The sequence below is a fragment of the Phasianus colchicus genome, chromosome 8 (genome assembly GCF_987193195.1).
Source record: "Phasianus colchicus chromosome 8, bPhaCol1.hap1.1, whole genome shotgun sequence".
Lineage (NCBI taxonomy): Eukaryota > Metazoa > Chordata > Aves > Galliformes > Phasianidae > Phasianus > Phasianus colchicus.
In genome coordinates, this window is record NC_143443.1 from 35,432,306 (window position 1) to 35,454,490 (window position 22,185).

Sequence of the window (22,185 nt, forward strand, 5' to 3'; positions counted from 1 at the left end):
ACTGCCAAAACTTGGCAATGTTAAAAATACACATTTATTACTCCACATAGGCAATGGCTTCTTGCAGTGTCTGTAAAAACACAAATTTGTTGTCCTAATTGAAACTCTCCATGACACGGCAGTATTGCTATGCAATAAATTACAGAAATGTATTAACATAAAATACAAAGGTATACTTTACCTATCCAATTTACACTGAGATTAGTTAAAAATATTCCCTACCAAGGCATCAGGGTTTCGGCACTGTCCAACCTCAAGTTCATATTACCTCATTCAGATTACTCTTATTCTCTTCTCACCAAGGTGCAGAGTGATGAACTGGCAACAAAAGACCCATCCGGACCTGACCTGGCATTGGTTTCTACAAAAATTCCCAGCAAAGTCTGTGGAATTCAATGGAAACACTTGAAAATATGCAGTTCTGCAAAAGTCCCAAATACAACAGTGATAAGAAAAAAAATCTCATGGCAAGAATTTAAGGAGAATAATTCCTAGGTGATGTGGACGTCTCACAGCGGATAACGGCACTCCCTGTATAAATCTGTGATACAAAAGATACACGTATTTAAATAGTTATATACACCACCTTACTGTGGAGATGTAAAGCAGTGCCAGATCGGCTCCTGCAGGCTCTGCAGTGGGGTCAGGGAATGGCAGTGCCTCACCATCCCCGTGAGCTCTGCTCACAGCAGCACTGACCCAGGACGGACAGAAGGGCTCAGGGCTTTGGCAGTGCAGCCATCACAGCCCCTGTGCAGAGCACAGCCCCACAGCCCAGCACAGCTGCGCACCCGGCCGAGACAACAGGGGACTGATGCGCTATTGCTGCACCTCCTTCTCACCATTACTCCTTGCTTTCAGTTTCATCTCCTGCATCTATGCATAAGTAAACGGGCAGCAATAGAACCTGCTCTGTGGTGTGCAGCAGCAAAACACACATCCTCACACGGTTGCAAACGAGTACCCAAGTGATGCTGGACTCACAGTGTCCTGACTGCACCGTGCTCCCGAAGTCTGCCGTGTCCCCTGTCCTGGTGAGCAAGGTGCAGAACCAAAAGGTGCAGGGGCAGACACACACACACACATTCTGCAGCCTGTCCTCCCCACCTCTGTGCCCCACATCTCACGCTGGGGCAGCAGCCACGCGGTTCCCCCCAGCACTGTGGGCACTGCACGATGTACAGAGGGAAAGGGACAGACAGGGGGACAGGGCTGGGAGCGCCGAGGAAAGAGGCAGGCGTGTGGGCACAGCGGTGGGAGCAGGGCTGCAGGCAGCTCAGCCCAGAGAGCGGTGCTCAGATGGGCCACCCCGCAGGGCTTTGAGCAGAGCTACCCCCAGCCATCACTGCACAGCCGGTGCTGAGCTCTGACCGCGCACCTCGAGCCTCTGCTGCCCCTCTGTGAACGTGTGGTTCTGCACAAACACAGTCACCTACTGATCTCCACATAAAACTGTGGAAAATTAATGTTTAGTGTCATCTTTCATATAAAATAATTGTAGACAGATAAGCTGATCTATTTCATCCACAGAAACTAAAAACGCAGCGGTGTTTGTCCTAAAAGAGTCTGCATCTGTTAAAAACCTCTCCTATGCATTTCTGCGTTACAAATGTAGAACAAGGATGCAAACCCAGCCACCTCCTTGGCATCTGCCAGCAGACAGATCTCGCTAGCTCTAAGCTGAACGCCGCTGCCTCCAATCCGTGCAGCACAGCGGCTTTGTGTTGCAGCAGAACCCACGGCTCGTGTTTAACAACAGCAACCAAAAGCCACAACGCAGCAGATCGAGCAGCCGACAGAGTGAAGGCCTCTGAAAGCAGGAGAAAGGCAACCCCCAGAGCGGAGCGTCAGAGAGCTCCTGTCTTACTGAGAAGATAAAAACAGGTTTTGGTAAATTATGTACAGCACTCCTGCTTTACACTGAAAATAAAGAAAACCAAAGGGTAAATTAAGACACTGCCCTCTTTTCATGGCCAAGCAGTACTAGGAGGTCACAAACTGCTTCCAAAAAAACCTCAACCTGTGACAAAACGCATCCCCCAAACCTGGGCACACAGAGCCCAAATGGTCTGATCTGCCACACGGCTCCTGCCACTCACAGCGGCTGCATGAAGGAAGCAAGTATCTTAAATACACTTTACATATTGATCACGTATTTAATCATTACCCAGCCCCAGAAGTGCACAAAAAACATTTATGTACCCCAAGTCAGGAACGACACTCCGGCAGTGGTGAGGGGACAACAGTTTGCCTACGCCATCCCTGAGCTGCAGGGCCATCCCAGCTCCCAGACGTGGCTGCAGCAGGGGCAGCCCCAACTCAAGTGGGGGCACTCGGCCCCACGCAGCCCTCGCTAGCAGCAGTGCCTCATGCAGCGTGAGCCACCCGTCCAGCCTTCCTCCTGCTGGCTTCCCGCATTGCAGATGTAACTTCCCATGTCGCCATCGCACTGTATCAAAACCGACCAGCAATCTGACATTGAAAAAGAACAAGCAATGCAATAGGTCTCCTTCCTCCGACAAGTTGCATAGCGAGTATCCTTACCCACGGCAGCACCTCATTGAGTGGAACTGGTGCCTGTGTAAATCCAGAGCTCAGCTCTGTGAGAACTGTTTTGCTACAACGCTGCGGGACGAGCTGCTGTGCCAGGTGCTGCAGGGCGCTGCCAGAGGCACTCAGTGCAACCCAGGGCAGGCGGCAGCGGGCGGCAGCAGGGCGGCCTCAGCTTAGGTGCTGCCCGCCGAGGAGCACACGGAGCTGCACATGTTCAGGTTGGAGGTCTCAGCCTCAGCCTCTGTCTCAGCCTCAGCGCCGCTCTCGGGGGCAGACGTGGACTCGCCCGTCTGCTCCTGGCTCTTCTTCAGCCTGCGTGGGACAGAGAAGCACATATCACACAGCCACCCAGGTCAGGATGAGCCCCTGGCTGCCCCGGCACCCCCACAGCATCCCGCGGCAGGCCCAGGTAAGGCAAAGCAGGGGGGCTTCACACTGGTGGCCCCTCCAGCACACGGTGACATCCTTACACGGGTGGAAGTGTTGGCAGAACACACCACCAAGTTCCCAGATGCCCGAGCACAGCGTGTGGGCTTCAGTGCTCCAGCACCTGCAGGCACAGCAATGCAGCCACCCACACCACACGCAGCCCCCAGCACAGGGCTGACTGCTGTCCTGCTTCCAAACACAGCGGGGCCCCTTTGTGTGCTTGGACATGGCAAAGCAGCACTGAGCTGCACGATGAACTGCAGCATTCCTCCCGCATGCTTGTGACATGCAGAGAAAACGTGTCCGTGCTCCCTGCTCTCATCTCCCAAAGCAACGTTGTCCACAAGGGGGAGCTGAGGTGGTGCCAAACGGGAGCAGAGGGGTCACAGGGGAGCCGAGGAGGTGCCACATGTGCAGGTCAGACCCCCGCAGTCTCTCTGCAGCTAGCCCCCTGCTAGGGGGTGCTCCAGGTCCTCAGGTCTGGCACCGATATTGTGGAAAAGCCAGGAAAAGAACTTTCCCCAAAACAGCCCCCACTTACTTCTCTCTGTTAAAGATGACAAAGTCTTGCTGGATAGCTTCAAGGCATTCTTGGAGATAGTCATTTTCCTGTTGAAGAACAGAAAAGAACCACACGTGTGTGAGAAGTCCCATTTGCACATCTGCTTCCTATAGCACTGCACTGCCCCAACCAGCACACAGCAGCCACCAGAAAGTGCAGCCTCAGCAGATGAAGGAAACAGCACAACTGATTGCCTTGTGGCTTTTCTGGCATGTTTCACCTGTGGCGTGCAGAGACCCTGCAGCCAGGGCTGGGCTCCCACCCCATGCTACCTTGTGCAGTGAGCATGCCAGCTGAGGGTTGTGGCAGACATAACAGAAGCCCTGAGCCTCTCCCAGAGGCACTTCCAAGCCTGTTCATTCTGTTTTCTCCCTCCCAGTGCCCTGCAGAGCTGTGAGGTCGTGGTGACACCAGGCCATGCACCCAAACATGGAATGGGCACAGTGGGTGCTTCTGTGTGGCCATCATCCAGCTCTCAGACAAACCACGATAGCACAGGCCTCACCCTCAGCTGCTGGGCAATAAGACAGTGCTTCTCAGAAGGGCCACAACCAGCTGGATGGTTTGCTAGTTTTACCCTTGATCATTATACCCACACCTCTATCTGTCAATTCACTTCCTGAGCACAGATTATTGTGAAAGGATTCTATTGCACTTATGTAGAGGAACACTTGGCTGTCAGGAAGACTCCATATGGCAAATGCTTCCACCCCAATATATCTGCATGGGAAGCACCACCACAGTAACGCTGCACCCACAGCCAGCAGCATCCCAGCAGCATCCCAGCAGCATCCCAGCAGCACCCCAGCAGCACCCCAGCAGCACCCCAGCAGCACCCCAGCAGCACTCACGGACTGCGAGCTGTCCTTGCTGTTGTCCCGTGATTTGTTCTTCGCCAGCCTCTTCTTCTTCTTGTGCAGGGGCCTGGACTCCAGGATCATCTCCTCCAGCTCGAAGGTGGGGTCGCAGTGCAGGCGGCCCTTCTGCAGACACACGGACACACGGGGTCATCCCTCCCCAGCGAACGCCCCGAGCCCAGAGCAGGGCAGTGAGCGGGCAGGCCGTGGTACTCACGTTGGGGACGAAGCCCGGCTCCAGGCGCTTCTGGCAGACGTCGCCCCAGGGCACGGCAGAGAGATATGCTGATGTCTGGATGTCGGCCAGGCAGGAGAAGCGGTGCTCGGGGTTCACCGTCAGCAGCTGCGGGACAGCAGCACCGCTGTGAGCAAGGAGAGATGGAGCCGAGAGCCCCGGCCCCGCAAACATGTCCGGGGACCCCGGCAGCGCCGCATCCCTTCTGTCGGGGGCAACGCGTGCCATTCCGCACAGGGAGCGGCGCAGGACGCCGCAGCGCAGCACGGATCCAGGCACCAGATGCGGTGCCGGCCCTCCCGCAGGACGCAAAGCCCGGTCCGCCCCCCTCGGTGCGCGATGCGCTGCCTCGGCGCTCCCCGCAGCTGCCAGCAGGGGGCGATGTGAGCCCGCCCAGCGCCGCGCCGCCGATCGGCACCAGCGGCCACTGAGCCTCACACCGTCAGAACCGGTGTCCCTTCCTTACAGCACGGCCATCGGTTACTTTTCTGAGTTTTCAAGCAAACGACGGCTGAAAACCAACCTCCGAAGCGCATCGACAGCTCTCCAGTTGCAGCAGTAACACGAAAGCATTGCACACATATGAAGCCCTCACTGTAAATGCCCCCGAACCAAACTCCTCAGCGCTGACCCCACTGCTCCCTGTTGTCCCAGCCCCCATGGCACAAGGACTTTACCCTCGGGTGCTGAAAGAACCCAGCCTCAGCCCAGGGAAGAACCCAATCATTACACCAAGAAACAGCTTTTTTGTTAACTAGCAAACAATGCATCTCATCCCTGTTTGCAGAAGGGAGTTGGAGGTCGATGACCTTTAAGGTCCCTTCCACCCTAAGGCATTATGATTCCACACTTACAGAAGTAAACAAACAAACAAACAAACAACATAACAGAAGATTAATCAGTGCTTAAACTGAGCAAAGCCATAAATAATAAGTTCAGTTTCACACTTCTAATGTACTGAAATATGGCCAGGCACACCTGTACGCACCACAGCTACTGCCCAGCTTAGAGCACAGCAGGAAGAGCCGTGCTGTTCCCGTTCATCACAGGGGAGCTGGACCACACGGCCTTCTCCAAACTCTAAGGACTCTACAATTCTACGACCCTAAGAGCCCTCACCTTTCGTAGCAGAGCAACCATCTCCTTCGACCACGTGGATGAGTACTGAACGCTGACGGTGCTGAACAGCTGCACCAGGGACTCCACCGGGTTGTTGGAGTGGATGTCATACGGCCTCTGGGGAAAGCACAGAAGGGTGAGAAGGAATTCCCTTTTCTCTCTGCAGCCCATTAAGGAGCCATACCCTTAGGCCTCCGGCTCTGAAGCCTACCCAGCCACGGAGGAGCTCGTAAGCCATGATTCCCAGCGACCACCAATCCACTTCGAAGGAGTAACCCGTGCCACCACTCAGGAAGGAATGGAAAATCTCTGGAGCTGAACAGACAGAGCAGAGCCACAGCAGGTTATCTCTGGTGTCAGTTGGTTTCTGCTAAAATCACCCACATTGTGCAAGTCCATGCATAAGCGCAGTTAATGCCACCAGTGGGGCTTTCAGGACAACCCAGCAGCACAGCTGGTCTCACATGGGGCTGGGCAGCAAGCAGGGACAGCGAGACATGGGGACACTGGGCCACGGGGACAGGGAACCAAGGGGACACGGGGATGCTGGGAACACCAGAGGAACAGGCAGCACTCTGATGGCAATGCAGCCATTGTGGAGTTCCCCTCTTGAGCCAGCTAAGCTCTGCTGAATGACTCGGTGCATGCATTAATGGGCAAAATCTATTCAGTGCTTTTGTGACAGGCAGGATTTAGAAGACTGCATGCAGTGAGCATTCCTTAAAGGTAAAGCACAGACGTAACAACCTGCTGCTGCTGCTTACCCATGTATGGCTTCGTTCCAGCTAGCGCAGTTGCTCTTTCACCATCCCTAATTATTGTTGCAATATTAAAATCTGTTAAGTGTGCGTGACCTTAAACAAAGACAGATGTTAGGAAGGAATTACTTGCAGCACAGAACCCCACAATGCAGAATAAAAGTGTATTTAAGTTTTTGCTCCCAGGCAGCAGAGAGCAGGGTAGGCAGGAACATCCCCAGCCCCCCATTGGGCCCCGGGGTCCTGAACCATTCTGGGGACCTGGGGCCTGCCTGATGCTAAGTGCTCCTCGCTGTGCTTCTGCATTTTGAATCACATATGAAGCTTCACATTTTGTATGGAGGCCATTTAAAATACCCAACTTATGCCACCCTACCTGGCCATTCTTGTTCTTTGTTTGCGGTGCATTGAGTTTCAAACCTGGGACATGTCCAGTTTTAAATGCCAAATTCTTTACTGCTCGGGAAACTCAGGCTCAGTTTTCCACCAGTGAATACAAACACCGTAATGTGGCAGTACCGAGCCAGCGTGCAGCACAAAAACGGAGGGATGTGCAAAGTAATGTGAAAAATTACACAGTCACTTAAGCTTACAATAAACACTCCTAGCTCAGCCTACCTGCGGAGCTGTAACTTACACAGCTCCAGCACTTGGTCACACTGATATATCGGAACTTAGAGTCAGTAAAGAAGACAAAGAAACTCCGTGTTAAGACACTGCCTTGCTCACGTTGATTAAAAACAATCCGTAACAGTTTGTGGATGAAGGCGTTGGACCACAACCACATCCCAGAGCCAAGGCAGAGCTGGCACTGCAGAGCACAGCCAATACAGACACGTCAATCTAAAAGAAACCCTAACATTTTACAAACCCTAAGTCTGTATGAAGAAATCACTGAGAGATTTCAGGCAGTACAGAAGAACATTCTCTCTGTTCCTGCATTGTCTGTCACCAGGGCTGTCTGGGGAAGCCAGGGGCCTTGGATGGGGCAGAACGTTTTCAAATCTCACCAGATGAATGCAGATTCAGATCATGTCCAATAGTACGTGCAGTCTGAGGCACTGGCATTTAGCCTTCATACTCTGTGATATTTTCTAACAAACTCCCATGCGAGTGCAAGCCTTGGTCTTGGTAAGCCTTTACCTAAAACTTGGAGGATTTGGAGCCTGCTGCCCTGAGAAAGTGAGTCTTCATTTTCTAAGATTTATTACTGGAGGGCCAAATGTATGGGATCTCATACGTGAGCTGTCCTGTACAGATCACTGACAGCCAACCAATGGTGTATTAATAACACTACCAATAGAAGCTCCATGCTCGCTTCACCTGGCTCAGCCCGGTTCTCTTCTCACAGAAAGCCTGGTGCACGTGTGTTGCTCACACTTTTCCCACATAACAAGACACACAGAATCCATGACTGCAAGAAATCTGTAGCGGGTGGACAAAGTGAGACAGAGAGTTCCTACCTTGCTCATCCAGGAGAATGTTGTCTGGTTTTACATCTCTGCAAAGAGAAGCAAAATTATAGCAAACTGAAATCTCAGTCAGATGACAGATTAACTGCTACAAAAAAAAACTGCAACCTTTTTATTCACAAAAAAATAGAGAGATAAAACCCCAAAACATCCTAATATGGAACAAGTCCCTTTGGACAGATTACGAGCATGTTTCTCCTGGGAAAAAATGTGGGAGCATCTGACTTATTCAGGCATCACATCCATAAGATCAGCACTCCAGGCGTCAGCCCACCCTGGGAAGCCCTCCATCAGCCACGGCCCCAGGCACTGCACTTTGGGAGAGGAGAAAGGTCCGCAGGCTGCAGCACTGTGGGCAAGGTTAGTGAGCACACAGCCCAGCACCCCGCCCGCAGCCCAGCCGGACCCACAGCCCGCCCCAAAGCCGGACAGCAGCCCCACAGCCCCGCAGCTCCACGCCCAGCTGGGCCCCACCGCACAGCCCAAGGAATGCTCTGGCTTCCAGTGCCTCAGAGCAGTACCTGTGAATGATGTGCTGGCTGCGCAGGTAGTCCAGTGCCAGGGCCATCTCACAGAGGTACAGCCTGACCGTCTCCTCCGTGAACTGCACGTTCTGCTGCAGGTGGTAGCGCAGGTCCCCGCCGAGCAGCAGGTCCACCACCATGAACATGTCCTCCTCGTCCTGGAAGGAGTACCTGTGGGGAGTGGCTGTCAGCAGTGCTCGCAGACTGAGGGCAGAAATGTTTCCTCGTGACTGCGCAGCGCCGCTGACAATCTGCCAGCATCCCCACTACGAGCATATGTCGGCCTCGGTGCTCACATCTCTTTAATTAAGTGGGCACCATTCACGATGCTTTTGCTGTCCTAAGCAGCACTTCCACGGTGAGGCGGCTGCCCCCATCAACTCCTGCTGCCTTCCGAGCACCATCCTTCACCAAAACCCCACAGAATGCCATAGAACCACTCGGCAAGCAACCCCCGCAGCAAGGTACGGGGCCTGGGGCTTTGGGGCTGCCTTCCCAGCACCAGAAAACCACAGAGCAAATACGGGTGTTTCAGCTCCCACCTGGTATCCTGCCTTGGTTTGCCTGAGGCACACCGTTCCCTGCTTCAAACGTCCCATAACAAACCACAGAATCATAGAATGGTTTGAGTTGGAGGGGACCTTCAAAGGCCATCTGGTCCAACTCCCCTGCGCTGAGCAGGGACACCCACAGCTCCTTCTGGTGCTCAGAGCCCCATCCAGCCTGATGTCCCACAACACCCACCCAGTACCAAACTCCCCACTGCCAGCTCCCCGGCACGCAGCCCACGGGGCTTTGCTCTCAGTCGTCTCAGAGTCACTGTGGATTTTCAGCTGTGAAAAGCACAACGCAACCATACCTAAAATATCCCTGCATATCCTGAAAATGAATTAGAAAATGCAAGTGCTAGTTTAACCATAAAAACAGAGAAATAGATTTGTATTTACGGTAGAGTAAAACGCCTCTCTATTTGCAGAGGATCCCGGAGGAGAGTGACAGCAGTGAGGATACACTACAAAATAAGGTCCCATTGTTATATTTGGCTACAGCGTTTCTAAGGAGAGAGCGTGTGGGGTTGTGTAACGCTTGTGAATCACACACTTCTCATCCTGAATGTGCGCTTATTCCAAATGCAGGAGCTGGGAAAATATGCATCAGCATGTCTGCTCAAAGACCGCATTACCTGTTGGAAAATGTATTTGCCGTTGTTAAAATGCTCAACAGCCAGCGGGGTGGAAATGCTGCCCCCAGGACCCAGTTACACTCCTGACCCCACTGCAACTGCTGCCTCTGAGCTGTCCTCTGAAGGCACAGAGCATGCACAGCACTGAGCAGCCCCAGCACGGCACCAGTAACCACGGCCACCTACATGTCAGCAATAAGAGACCAGCCTCCTTCTGCTCAGCCTGTCACCTCTGCTCTGTGGGACCACAAGTGGTTCCCTTGCCTTGCAAAAATGCCACTCTTCTTGGCTGCCAAATCCTCACTCAAAGCCAAGCAGCAAAACCTTCAGACATAACGCACCACTTTTTAAATTTGGAAATGGATTTATGTTGTGCAAGATTCAGTGAAATAGCTGAGCTCTAAAGGGACACGCTGCACTCAGCAGCAAACTGCCGCAGAGTTCTGTTTTGTCATCAGCTGCGCTCCAGCCAAAGGCCACGCAGGTGGCAATCTGCAGAGATCACAGCACTTCTTTTTCAAAACACATCGCTGGGAACAGCTGCATTCCAAAGCACTCAGAACTAACTCAGGGCCTCATTAAAAAAAACAACTCTCCTCACATCAGGCTGGAAGCTAACAACACGTGTTCACCTGTAATGGTCACACGTGGCACACCAGCACTGCAGCTCAACTAGTAGCACCTCGGCATCAGCAGCATGTGCAAGGAGGTTCTGAAGGACAACCAACACAACGGGTTTGATGAAACGAGACCGACTGCTGGAAAATGCTTGGTGATGTAACATTTGGATGTCTTCTGTGCGCGTGTTCCCTGAAAGCGTTTCATTCCCGCTGCACCAGCTCAGCTGTACCTCCCAATGGGGGCTGCGTGCAGAGCAGCTGGGGCAGAACACAGCCCTGCAGCATGGGGAGGGGCAGGGGAGGGCAGGGGGAAGGGCAGAAGCCACTCACCAGAGGTTGACCAGGAACACGTGCTCGATCTCCTGCAGGATCTCCAGCTCCCGGAACACATTGCGGACCTCGTCCCTCTCGATGCACTGCTGCTTGTTCATGTACTTCATGGCATACATCTTCTCAGTGTCTCTCTTCTGCACAATGCACACCTACAGCAGAACGAAAAGATTTAGTAAAATGTTCCCTCATCTGCTGCTTGACGTGGTGGGGAAGCTCACACATGCTGGGTGTTCATTACCAGCAGATTGAGTTTAACCTATTTCAGATATGGCCGTACTCAGAAAGGTCAAACAATCCATTTTGCTTTAGCTGAAAGTGATTAAAATGTAAATGGGTTAAAAATGAGGAAAACAACAAGCACTGTGCCCAGCACTGGGCCACACAGGGTGCCAGCTCCATGCCCCTGCACAGCACAGAGCTACCAAGCACAGAGTGGGGCTCACTGCACTCCCAGAGCATCCTCAGTGCTGCTCCCGTATCTCCGGCTGATGACGACACTAATTATCAAGGTAGCTATTCTGAAATAAATTAATGAGCATCCTACAGCTGGTATCATTATGTCTGTCCTCTCTTCATTACCAGACTGCAGTGTGCTGCGTACGTTTTCTTTGAAAAAGAAAGTCTGGCAGTTTGCTCCTACAGCCTTCGCTGGAGCACCACAGCAAGACCCAACCAAAAGTGACCTCCAGCTGCTGAAGCCACAGCACCCACTGCCCCTCACAGCATCCAACAGATCCCACAGCATCTAATAGGTTCTGCAGCATCCCACAGCATCCCTGGATGGAGCAAATGTCACGGGGAGACCTCAGCTCTTCCACACTTCCAAAATGCTCCCATTAATAACAATTTGCAAGTGCTAATGGTACATAATATAATATCATTGAGGACACATTACAGCAAAAGATGACAAAATAATAGGTGGTTATCGTTAGCCTGCTACAAACATCCTAATTAGCAACACAATGAAATTACGGAGATTATTTTGCAGTTGCCATTGCAATGGCTGCACGAGAGAACCACAGATGTACACAGCTCTGTGCTGAGGGCATGCTCTGGGCTGGCTCCTACCGGGGGGCAGCAGGGGTCTGGCTCTGCCTGGGGACACCAGAAGCTGCAGGGAGACATGGCACAGACACACAGCACAGACAGACGGCACAGACAGACACACGGCACAGACAGACAGCACAGACAAGGGCTGAAACTCGCTGCCTGCAGCTTGAATGGGAGCAGGAGGCTGCCTGCTGCGATGCACAGCACCAGCACGACCCGACTGCTGCCTCGAGCTGACAGTAATAAGCCAAGGGAAAGTAACTGCACTCTGTAACTTCCTTCAGCAGAAAAGACCCAACGATACCCCCTCAGGACATGGGCATCACTATACAGCTTATCTAAAATCAATCCACGAGTAACGGCAATGCAGACACCAAACAACATTATTTTCTGATTTGTTTCATATTAAGGCTAAAAACACTTTAATTTCTAAATCTTTGTCATTAGTTCTGGTTTAGATTTTGACTTCTGCATGCTTCCACGTACTGCTTTTCACATTTCTGTCATTTGCTCTCTGTTTCTCTGCAGGAAAAATGGACATAGCATAACAAACGAGAACACAGTGGCAGGTTCTCTTGCTGCGTAACAGCAAGTGGTGTTCTGAAACAGAAGAGCATCACCTACGTGCAAAGTAACTCCACTTTCAAGTACAAACTTTTCACCTGTTTTCTGGGGAAGAAAAAAAACACACGAGAGTCAACAGGGACGTCCTCCTCTCACCAGGCAGCACTGCTCTGGTGCAGCTCCACAGGAGCACAGCACAGCTCTGTGCTGGTGCAGCTCCACACCCCCCTGCAGTGCTGTGCAGCTCTGTGCGCCCTGCTGTCCCTGCCCTGCAGTCACCCAACACAACACAAGGACCGGTGCTGCTCCTGCCCTCACCATCCATGTTGCTTCCAGGACCAGCAGGAACCCTCCCTAAAATGCCTGTGGCTGCAGAAGCACAGCCCATGCACTGGCAGGTGAGTGCCCAGCACACATCTCCGCTCTGCCCCCGTGGAAACAGGGAACATCTACAGGGTAACAAGCCCGAGTGGTTTTAAAATAAATCTGGATCCATTTTTCAAGCAGATCTACAAGTAAAGCAACACAAGAAAAAAAGAAGAGATGACCGCGTCCTCGTGCTGCACAATGTGGTCCCTCCCTGCACAAAGGAAATTTTCTGTGGTTAAATAAAGCCGTCAGGAAAAATCGTATGTAATGCTGCCAGATCTGCGCTGCAGAAGGCAGGCATCAGCTGGCAGTATATTGCTCAAGACGTGGCACATAAAAGATTTAATAGACTCCCAGATACCCTGAGCATTCAGCTGCTGCCAAATGGTTTGTATACAGCTGCCTTTGCTTTTATTGCATTAAAGGCACAAAGGAGCTGGAACTTGCATTTGCTATTCAGAACATGAGATGAGCATTTAACATCTCCCATTTCGACCTCACTTTATGGGGCCACATACAGTGACAACAGAAATTGTCACTGGAGCTGAAGTTCATCTTCATCTGAACCTGGACTGGCTGGGTCTGCAGCCAGCAGCCGAGCTACGCAGGCATTCACAGCAGAGTGCAAAGGGTCACTGACCCTGATGATGCATAAAAAAAAAAAAAACAAAAAAAAGAGGGAGGAAAACTGAGTCTTGGCTTGGAAATTCTCAGCTTAAGGTAGGCATTGCCATTAAAGCATGCAGCACATGAATCCATCTAAACATGCAGATGATTGTAAATGCATCAGAGCCCTCTGGGTCTTCTCAAGACGTCCATCACTGCTGCCCCCCTAGAGGGCTGTGCTGCTCCCTGCCACGCTGCTCCGTTACCACAGCTCGTCCCTGCAGCCTTCATTGCCACAGCATTTCACCCTCTGCTGAGCTGACAGCAAATCCACGTGTTTCAAGTTTTAAAACAAGAGACCCACAGAAGAGCAGAGTCACTGCAGCCAGCGCTGCTGCTGTGAGCCCCAGGGCTGCTGCACTGCCGGCGTGCTGCTCCCCTGCATCGCCCAGCGAGCTGCAGCTGCAACACTGACTTCTGCTCCTCACCCAGCCGTGGTGTAAGCTGGGATGGAACTACAGCACAGTCACTGGGGGCCTCGTGGTGCCCGGGGGACACAAGATATTATTTTTTGCAGGAAGACTTCTGTCACTGTCGCTGTTATTTCGGGATACGTTCCCTGATCCTCTGCATTTTTGCTGCTGTGCACATTTTTCAGTTCGACTTGCTCTCTCTTATGCAGCCAGGCTTTAGGAAGTCAATGACTTTTTTCCTGCAGATTCCGAGCGAATCCAGCAGGCTGAAATCCTCACTTGGATGAAAAGTCATCTAATCATTTAATAGTGTGTCCTGACTTATCTCAAGCTAATTATAATGGAATAGCACAATTTGTCTGTGGGCTCCAACAAAAGCAAGTACTTTGCATGCTGGGCACTGTCTGTGAAGCAGATAGGTACTTGAGATTGCTTGTTCTTGGCTACACAAAGATTTTTTTTCTTCTGCTGATGCAGATGTCAAATTAAAGCTCTCATGAACCCATCCTCTGCAGGACATCACTGCCACATCTGATGCAAATGCCCAAGCTGGGTTCGTGATATCTTCCTTCTGCTTTGGGCATGGGAGCAGAACATGATCTTCTAGAGCCTCTCCATGGGCTTCTGTTCTTGAAGGACCACAAAATGCTCTATAAACCTCTCACAGAAATGTTACTGGACTCGGCTGAGGGCCATCAGGAATTTTCCTGGATTTTGCTTATTTTGTCTTTAAAGTCAATGCTCAGCACCTGCAAACTGCACGCTCACATCAAACATCTTAATCCCACATGAAAGTGAACCACAGGAGGACACTGCTCTAGTTCGTAAAACGCTTATTCAGAGTGGTTACACCTGATCCAAATGCAGTGATTTATACTTCACTTTCTGCTGACTTCCTCTGGGGATTATGTCTGGGCTCCTAGACACACAAAATATCCTGTTAGATATTCAGAAGTTAAGAAAATCCTTATATTTCCCACTCTGCAGAGATGAGAAGTGCTGCAGTTACACGTGGGCATTCTGGACAGTGGGCAGTGATCCACCCACAGGGCTGACCCCAGCTGCACCTCCAAGCACTCATCAGGCTTCTGCTCTCGGAAATAATGCTAACCTGACAAAGTCATTAGGTAACAACACGAGCAAAAGCACTACTAGCATTTGGCTCTCTAACCAGCCAAGAAAATATCAGCAAGCTGCAGGACCTGCCCAAAAAGCAACACCTTCAATGCTGACACTCCCTGTCACGTTGCTCCAGGGCACAGACGGACGTCCTCACACAATGACTGCAGGCAGTAAACGCCATCAGCACAGATCTTCCAGTACATGGGCCTTCCAACATATAGCCATTCCAGTGCAGGAATCTTCCATCATATGGTCATGCCAATGGACAGACCTTCCAGCATTTGGTCATCCCAATATATGGGCCCCAAAGCCCCAGGCCATCGTGCTTCTTGCTGCACTTGTGGCTGCCAGGGACTACCTCCTCTGCAGATCCTGCCTCCTCCATTGGCGTGGCTCTACACCAATAACTGAAACCATAATGTTGTCAATTATATTTAAAAAATGATAAGTCTATTTTCAGCTGATATCAGGAAAGTAATAGCAAAGGATGGCATCATTTTGAAAGAAAACCAAAGACATCTGACATGGCCACAGTATCACAGTTGCACGGTAGGCAGCAACAGTTACTCTGTCATTTCAAACCAATCTTCATATCTATTTGGTATTATGATGGCACTGATGGTAAGTGAAATACAATCTTTGCCTGGTAATTAACATCTGTGTAAGATTTGTAATTAAAAAGATAATGTTAATTTGCACTACACTCCTAATAAATGTTAAGGATAAAACCATCCAATCAAATGTCCTTTTGGCATGGCAAGACAACAAAGCCTAAAGCTGTCTTCTAGGTGTTTTTGCAGTGATGCAATTAAAGCACCAAGCACGCAAACCAGGGCAAGCAGAAGGACAGAGCAATACTGCAGTGCTGGAAGCACGGGGCTGTGGCACTGCTGCCCAGAGCTGTGGGTGCCCCATCCTTGGGGGTAACCAAGGCCACAGATGGGCCCTGGGCAGCCCGAGCCGGTGGGGAGCACCCAGCCCACAGCAGGGGTGGGGCTGGGGGCTGTAAGGGCCCCCCCAGCAAAGCTATGCTGCACTTTCATGGTGCTAAGCCTGCACCCACCTCCCACAGGCTGCTCCAGGACCACGGGCCGTGTCCGGCCGGGAAGGAGCACAGGATGCAGGCCCTGCCCTGCAGCACCTGCCCTGCTGCCGAGTGCATGTGGGGCTCCAGGTCCTGGGGCTGTGGATGACATGGTCCCGAGCAGCTGGCACTGGGGCTGCAGGGCCTCCTGGTGCCCAGAGAGGAGTGCAGGGACAGAATAACAAATGGACAGCAAGAATACCTGATGGATAGAAGGACAGCGGTGTTCCCTCAGGTGCAGCTGGCAGGGCAGCATGGGGAGCACAGAGTCATGCAAACTGCAGAAGGAGCCTGATACACACAGCAGTGACACCAGCAGATCCAAGGGGAAAGGACCGGGGGGAGCCGAGCAGCCCCATGGCCACACTGACCCCGGGGAGGTGCTGCTCAGGGTGGGCTCCTCGGGCTGGAGGGGCTGAGACGTGGCCAGGCTGGGTGCTGCCATGATACTGTCTGGTCCTGCATGCAAACAGACTTGAAAACAACGGAAGTGCCCTCACTGCTTTCATTATGCATCTTATTTATCCAGAATTTCATTCTGGGAACAGTTTTGACAATAGTGTCTCTGGCAGTGTTCTACCCAACCATTATCTCCAGCACACAAAGCCCCGTTTAACAGAATGGGACACCTGCAGCCGTGATCCCAGAGGCAATCTGCACAGCAACCTCCTGCACTGCGCAGTGCTGACAGCACTCAGCTCTAACTGCAGCACAGTGACACAACCAAAGTGACAGCACCATCCCATGGCTGTGCTCCCCATGCTGCCCACAGCTCTGGGCCGTGCCCTGGGCTGGCTGAGACAGAGCCACGGCTCACTGCTGCTGCTGCACTCACCGTGGGACTTGGTGCTCACAGACGGGGACATGCGGCACAAACAGGTCCTCCTGCTGCACTCAGATGCTGTCTGTGAACCCCCACGTTTTCAGGCCAGCCTGCAGCAGGAGAGCTGTGCACCCCAACACGGACCGGGCAGCCCTTGTGCTGCTGACAGCTTCAGCCAGCTGGGGCTGCGTTACAGCGACGTCTCAGCAATAGCAGTGAGTGTGTTAAATAACACAGCCTCCTCTTCAGAGGCAGAGGTCAAAATCAGAACAGGTTTACCCGGGTATAAGAGAAATTAAGAGGTATGAAGTTGCAGTGAATGGAAAAAGCCAATGATCCCCAGAGACGTGCTGTAAGCACAGGGCCACAGCTTGACATGTCTGCTCTGACGTCCTCACCCCAAGAGCTCGTTTTGTTTTCTACTCCAAACACCACATTTTACTCCCGAAGATCTTTTTCACAGAGGCTTACATTTTGCTCTTTCCCTGCTGAAAGTTATGCTTTATCACCAGATGGATGAAGGACCGGTGTGCCACAGCACCATAAATCATTAAAAGCTCTTTAATTCAATACCACTGTTTGCTCCAGCCAAGCTGCAGCAGTAGCTGATAAAACTTTTATTCACAGCAAGCCTGCCGACGCTTTCAGGTCATGTCAACACTCCTATGAAAAATCCCTCTCTCAGTTGCTTATGATAGAGATGAAAACCTCATCTGACCTAAAATAAAACACACTGCGCACAACAGAGCCTCAGTGCCCACACTGCTAACTTCAGTTTGTGCCCGTGTCCTTACCTTGTGCAGGGCTGCAGCACTGATGCTCGCCACCTCGGAGCAGGGCCAGCCCTCCGTGTGCCAGGGAAAGGAACTCACGAGGCCAGGAAAGCTGGGCGAGTGCTCAAAGCTGCGTAATTATTTTCTTTCCAAATGAATCTTATTCCTATATTGCCACCGACATAAATCACGTCTGAACTAACACAGCCAGCACATAAAAACACCTCAGGAAAAGCTCTCCTGGCCGGCTCCTGTATTGAGCAAGTCAGGAGCGGAGGTTTTCCATCTGCAGCTACCATGGGATCCCTTCCAGGTTCCCTGTAAGGCTTCACGGAGGGGCAATGCAGACGTTATCCACAAGCTATGAATCCTATGATTAAAAGCAATTTTAGATGGCTCAGATTAGGCACTTCCTTTTCACGTTATGCTGAGGAAATAACATCCAGGCAGATATTACACAGATGTCTCTGTAATCGAGTTTGGGGTATGAGTGATTATCCACTCACAGCCTCTTGGGGATGTGAACCCAAACATACAAGGAAAAGCTAAGGACATGACAGCACATAAACCAAGGAACCAGAGAAGAAAAAGCTGCACTTGCTTTTTGTTTTGTCTCTTTTACCCACCTCTCGCCTCCTGCACAGCAGCTCTGTGGTTTCACTGACAGATGTCCCAAAATGTGGTGCCTTTACAGCTGCTGAAGCAGCACGCAGGCAGCCCCTGCCCACAGCCTCCAACATGAGCCCTTGGTGCAGCACGGTGCGGCCCTGCAGCATTCCTGGGAGTCTCACAGCGGATGGGAGCTGTGCTTTCCACTGCGGTGATGGGGAGGAGGACCCTGGGGAGCTGAGCTTTGGAGCCGTCCTGACGGGCTCCAGAGTTTTGTACAGCTTCCACCGCGCTCATCTCCCTGCTGGGATTTGCTGGTTCTGATTTTATTTGAAGAACAACGGTGAAAAGTCACATCGACCTGCAGAAAAACCCCTGAAGACAGTGAGACTCGTCTTCTTTCTGCCTTTTGGCTGTGTCCATCCTGGAGACATCGTTCACTCCAGGACGGAGCAACCCATGGATTTCTGTGGGGATCAGGGCTCCTGTCTGCAAATCCACTCTGAATAACACGTGAAAAGTACATCCTCTGTGGACAGTGTGCATTCTGAGTCCAGCTTTATACTTGGAACTATCTTTCATTACGGCCATAATTAGATCTGTGATGCTTATATGCCAGTCGAAGAGGCAGACAAGATGATTTTTTTTTAGTTACATATTTGATAAAACCTGGGAGCAGACAGAAATCTAATTACTTCCAATGAGGAACGGAGGGCTTTATTTAATCTCTGAACATAAATTAATGCCGAAGCTATTCCTGATCCCAAGGCAAAAACACTCCCTGTGCTGTCTGGAGAACCCTCCCACTCACCTTGCAGAGACGCTGCCAGGCAGCAGCGCTGTGAGCACTGTGCCATGGGCTGTGTGCCCGCAGCACCGCGCTGTGCCAGGGCTGCACGCACGGGATGAGCTTCCCAGCCAAGCAGGCAGCACCGCTCGTGCCCCACGTGTGGACCTTTCAGGAGGGAGTTAATGAAACGTGCAGCCAGGCGCTCAGTGTGGCGTTGGCAGGAGCTCACTGCATTGTGCTGATGAGTTTACCACTGAATTCTTACAAAGCCCTGGTAGACATCTCCCCCCGCAACGCTCCTCTGTGCTGGAAGGCAGAGCAGCAGGCACATGGGATCACACGTAGCTGCTCGAGCTGCCACGCTGCAGATGCTGGCACTACAATGCCAGCAAACTGTGAGAGATTCCCAACAGAAGGTGGGCAAAGCTCACCTCAGTTCATTAAAGCCAGCCAACATGCCAGTGCTGTATGAAAACCTCCCAGATTTTGACTCTGGGTGTCGGGTCTGCCAGCTGGTAGCCAGAAATCAGAGTACGTGCAAACAAGTGCTGCTGACAGCAAATAGCTCCACATGCACACTGCGTGCTGCTCCGAGCAGTAATTATTCCATCAATTGCAGGTCTGGAGCCAGAAGTTGGCAGGACAGACGTTTGGGCAAGTTATGGCCCCATCTGTTCAGAGCTGCTCTACACTATGGCATTAAAATCCCCAGTACCTCTGCCTTGTGAAAAAGGAACAGCCCAAACCCAGAGCTCGCAGGACATGACCAGACACAGCGTCTATCTACTGTAGCTTCCCATTAAGCACTTAGTGGAGCTTTTTTAATTAGTGGAGCTTTTGTGCTTGCACTAATTAATCCTGCTGAGTTGCTCACCTTCCCTCAGTGCCCATCGCCACGCGCATCCCCCGAGCTGCCTGCTGAGCACCATGCACAGCCCTGCTGGCAGCAGCACAGAGCCCAGCTGTGCGCCCTGGGCTGCAGCAGCATGCAGCAGCTCTGCCAGCACGAGCTCACAGATCAGCAGTGGTGAGCACCGAGCGCCCAGTGTCCTCTTAACAGCACCCAGCGAGCTGCTGAGAACGGGCTGGGTGCTCTTCAGTCCTCAGCACGGGCTGTTAAACTGCACAATCTGCTGAGGGTGTTCTATAGAAATTTGGGGTGCTTTTAAAAATACTTTCAGATCAGAAGTAGTACCATAACACAATAATCTCACTGCCAATCTGCGAGGGAATGGTAATGATCACAGATTCTCGGTGGATCCTGTGGTGAAAGCAATGCTCACCTTTTTGTTCTTGCTTTTAGAGATTTCATGTGTATACAGTGCAGATGTATACTGAAGAAGGTAAAAATCCTGACCAGACAGGAAAATATATCCTTCACCAGAACTGTGACATGTCAACAACAATAGAAGTGTACAGAACATGAGAAAAATACACTTACAGTTATGAAAACCAGAGCACAGTTTAGATCTTGGTCCAGAGAAGGAAATCTCATGTTTGTGTGGAAATGGATATCCAGTGGATATCTGCCTATCTTCTATCCATCACTGCTCTCCAGTACAACCCAGTTTCACAGCTCAGGGTAACAGGAAAAAAAAACATCTTTACTTTCAGGTTTCTGCTCCATAACAGTGAAGTGGGACCTCTTATAGCATCACTGCTGCTGTGAGCTGGAGCTGACAGCACAGGGACAAGGACCCACCAGCCCTGCAGTGCAAGAACACAGAAGGCACTCAGATGCTGGGGGTCCCCAAACACATTCTCCTTCAGTGCATCTCCAGACCCACCTGCATGGTTCCCCTGGAAGCCAGGAAAACCAGTGCCAAATTCTGAAAATACTGGAAAATAGACAGGAGAACTGGAGGAATCAAAGCACACAGTGGGGAAAATGCCTTCTGGGGGGAACAGCCCGTGAGAAGCTCCTGCCCTGGGGCGCAGCTCCTGCTGCACCTCCTGCCCTGCACTGCAGAGCTCCGACTGCAGCAGTTACCCACAGCCTGCCATCACAAGGACACATCCTGTGCTAACTTTCTCATGTTACACTTCGACACAGGGAGAATCTCAGTCACTGCCACTGGCTTGTGGGCAGACCCCATACTCACCACTGTGAAAACAGAACAGAACTGCACCCACTGCAGCTTCTCTACGTCTGCACCGTTGCTGTGAGAAGCAGACCTGCTTCTGAGCGGTGCACACGCTTACATGGGAGTCTGTGAATGTCAGACTGCTCCAAGCTCTGACCAACCCACCAGGAGGAACACAGCACCAGAAGCAGGGAACAAGCCTCGCTCCACAGCCACTGCTGCACTACGGCGCTGCCTAGGATAACAAAGAAAGGACACCCCATAAATCTCAGGGTGAATACAGACAGTATTTACTTCAATGAACTGCTGTAAAAAGATAAGGGAATATTTGCTGTATCATGCTAACACATTCAACATTTCCTAAGAGCAGCTTTTGACACGCAGTGGTCCAACCACTGGTACAACAGATAAGCTGCTGCTTCTAAGGACTTGCAGATGATCTGGACATCCAATTTAGCTTCAACTTAATTGCTGCCAAATCCTGCATCTGATGCTGAAACATCCCCTGCTCTCAGTACAATGAATGGGCGTGTGGGGGTGTGCTGCATGACGGCTTGTCAGAACACAGAGGAGATCCAAATGCTCACCATATTTAAGCCAATGAGAGATTTATAATTAACATGAGCAAAGCAGGGCGCTGGTTTTTTTCACTCTAAAACAAGACCATTTAAAGTTGGCCACGTTAGATAGCAGCCTGCATGCAGCTCAGATTGGAGCTTAGAATTGGAGGGGCAGATGATGTTATTAGAATTTACTTCTGAGAGAACTCCCAGGTAGGAGCCAGATTTTAACCAGGAATAGTTATTACAGCACTGACACACACAGAGATGGAGCTGGCATGCTGCAGCCACGAGGCTGAGTGGTGGGAACTGCACACCTCATGAGCTGCCCCAGCTGTGTGACACAGCTGCTCCAAGCATCAGGGACACGGCTGCTGCACACAGCCCTGACTCAGGCTTTCCCATAGAAGAGCTCTGCTATGAGCTGCATTACAGTGCAGGCTCATGCTGGTAGGGATCTAGTCTGCTAGCCTAGCTCATGGCTTCATGAATTAAACATTTGTGGAGAAGACAAGGATACGTGGCTTTTTCATACTTGCTGCCATTGACTTAGAACTGCTGTCCACTTTCAGACAGATTTCACAGAGGGAGGGCTGTCCTGAAGGTACTGCAGCTCCTCTCAGCTCTGTGAAC

At 51.4% G+C, this 22,185-nt stretch overlaps 1 protein-coding gene across 2 annotated transcripts in view; it reads right to left on the bottom strand.

The window, feature by feature from the left end:
• Nucleotides 1-22,185, bottom strand: part of STK32C (serine/threonine kinase 32C) — a 60,072-nt gene continuing 37,887 nt past the window's right edge. Inside the window, exons 2-11 of one of the 2 annotated variants that reach the window (XM_090145699.1) lie at nt 10,643-10,794; nt 8,507-8,680; nt 7,977-8,014; nt 6,520-6,609; nt 5,967-6,070; nt 5,756-5,872; nt 4,619-4,744; nt 4,396-4,527; nt 3,524-3,591; nt 1-2,865 (exon numbers count right to left, since the gene is read on the bottom strand). In XM_090145699.1, the coding sequence (XP_090001825.1) occupies nt 2,727-2,865; nt 3,524-3,591; nt 4,396-4,527; nt 4,619-4,744; nt 5,756-5,872; nt 5,967-6,070; nt 6,520-6,609; nt 7,977-8,014; nt 8,507-8,680; nt 10,643-10,761 (1,107 nt within the window). In that variant the 5' untranslated portion in view covers nt 10,762-10,794 and the 3' untranslated portion in view covers nt 1-2,726. The remainder of the gene's footprint in view (nt 2,866-3,523; nt 3,592-4,395; nt 4,528-4,618; nt 4,745-5,755; nt 5,873-5,966; nt 6,071-6,519; nt 6,610-7,976; nt 8,015-8,506; nt 8,681-10,642; nt 10,795-22,185) is intronic. The other variant, XM_031597294.2, reaches the window with a different exon arrangement.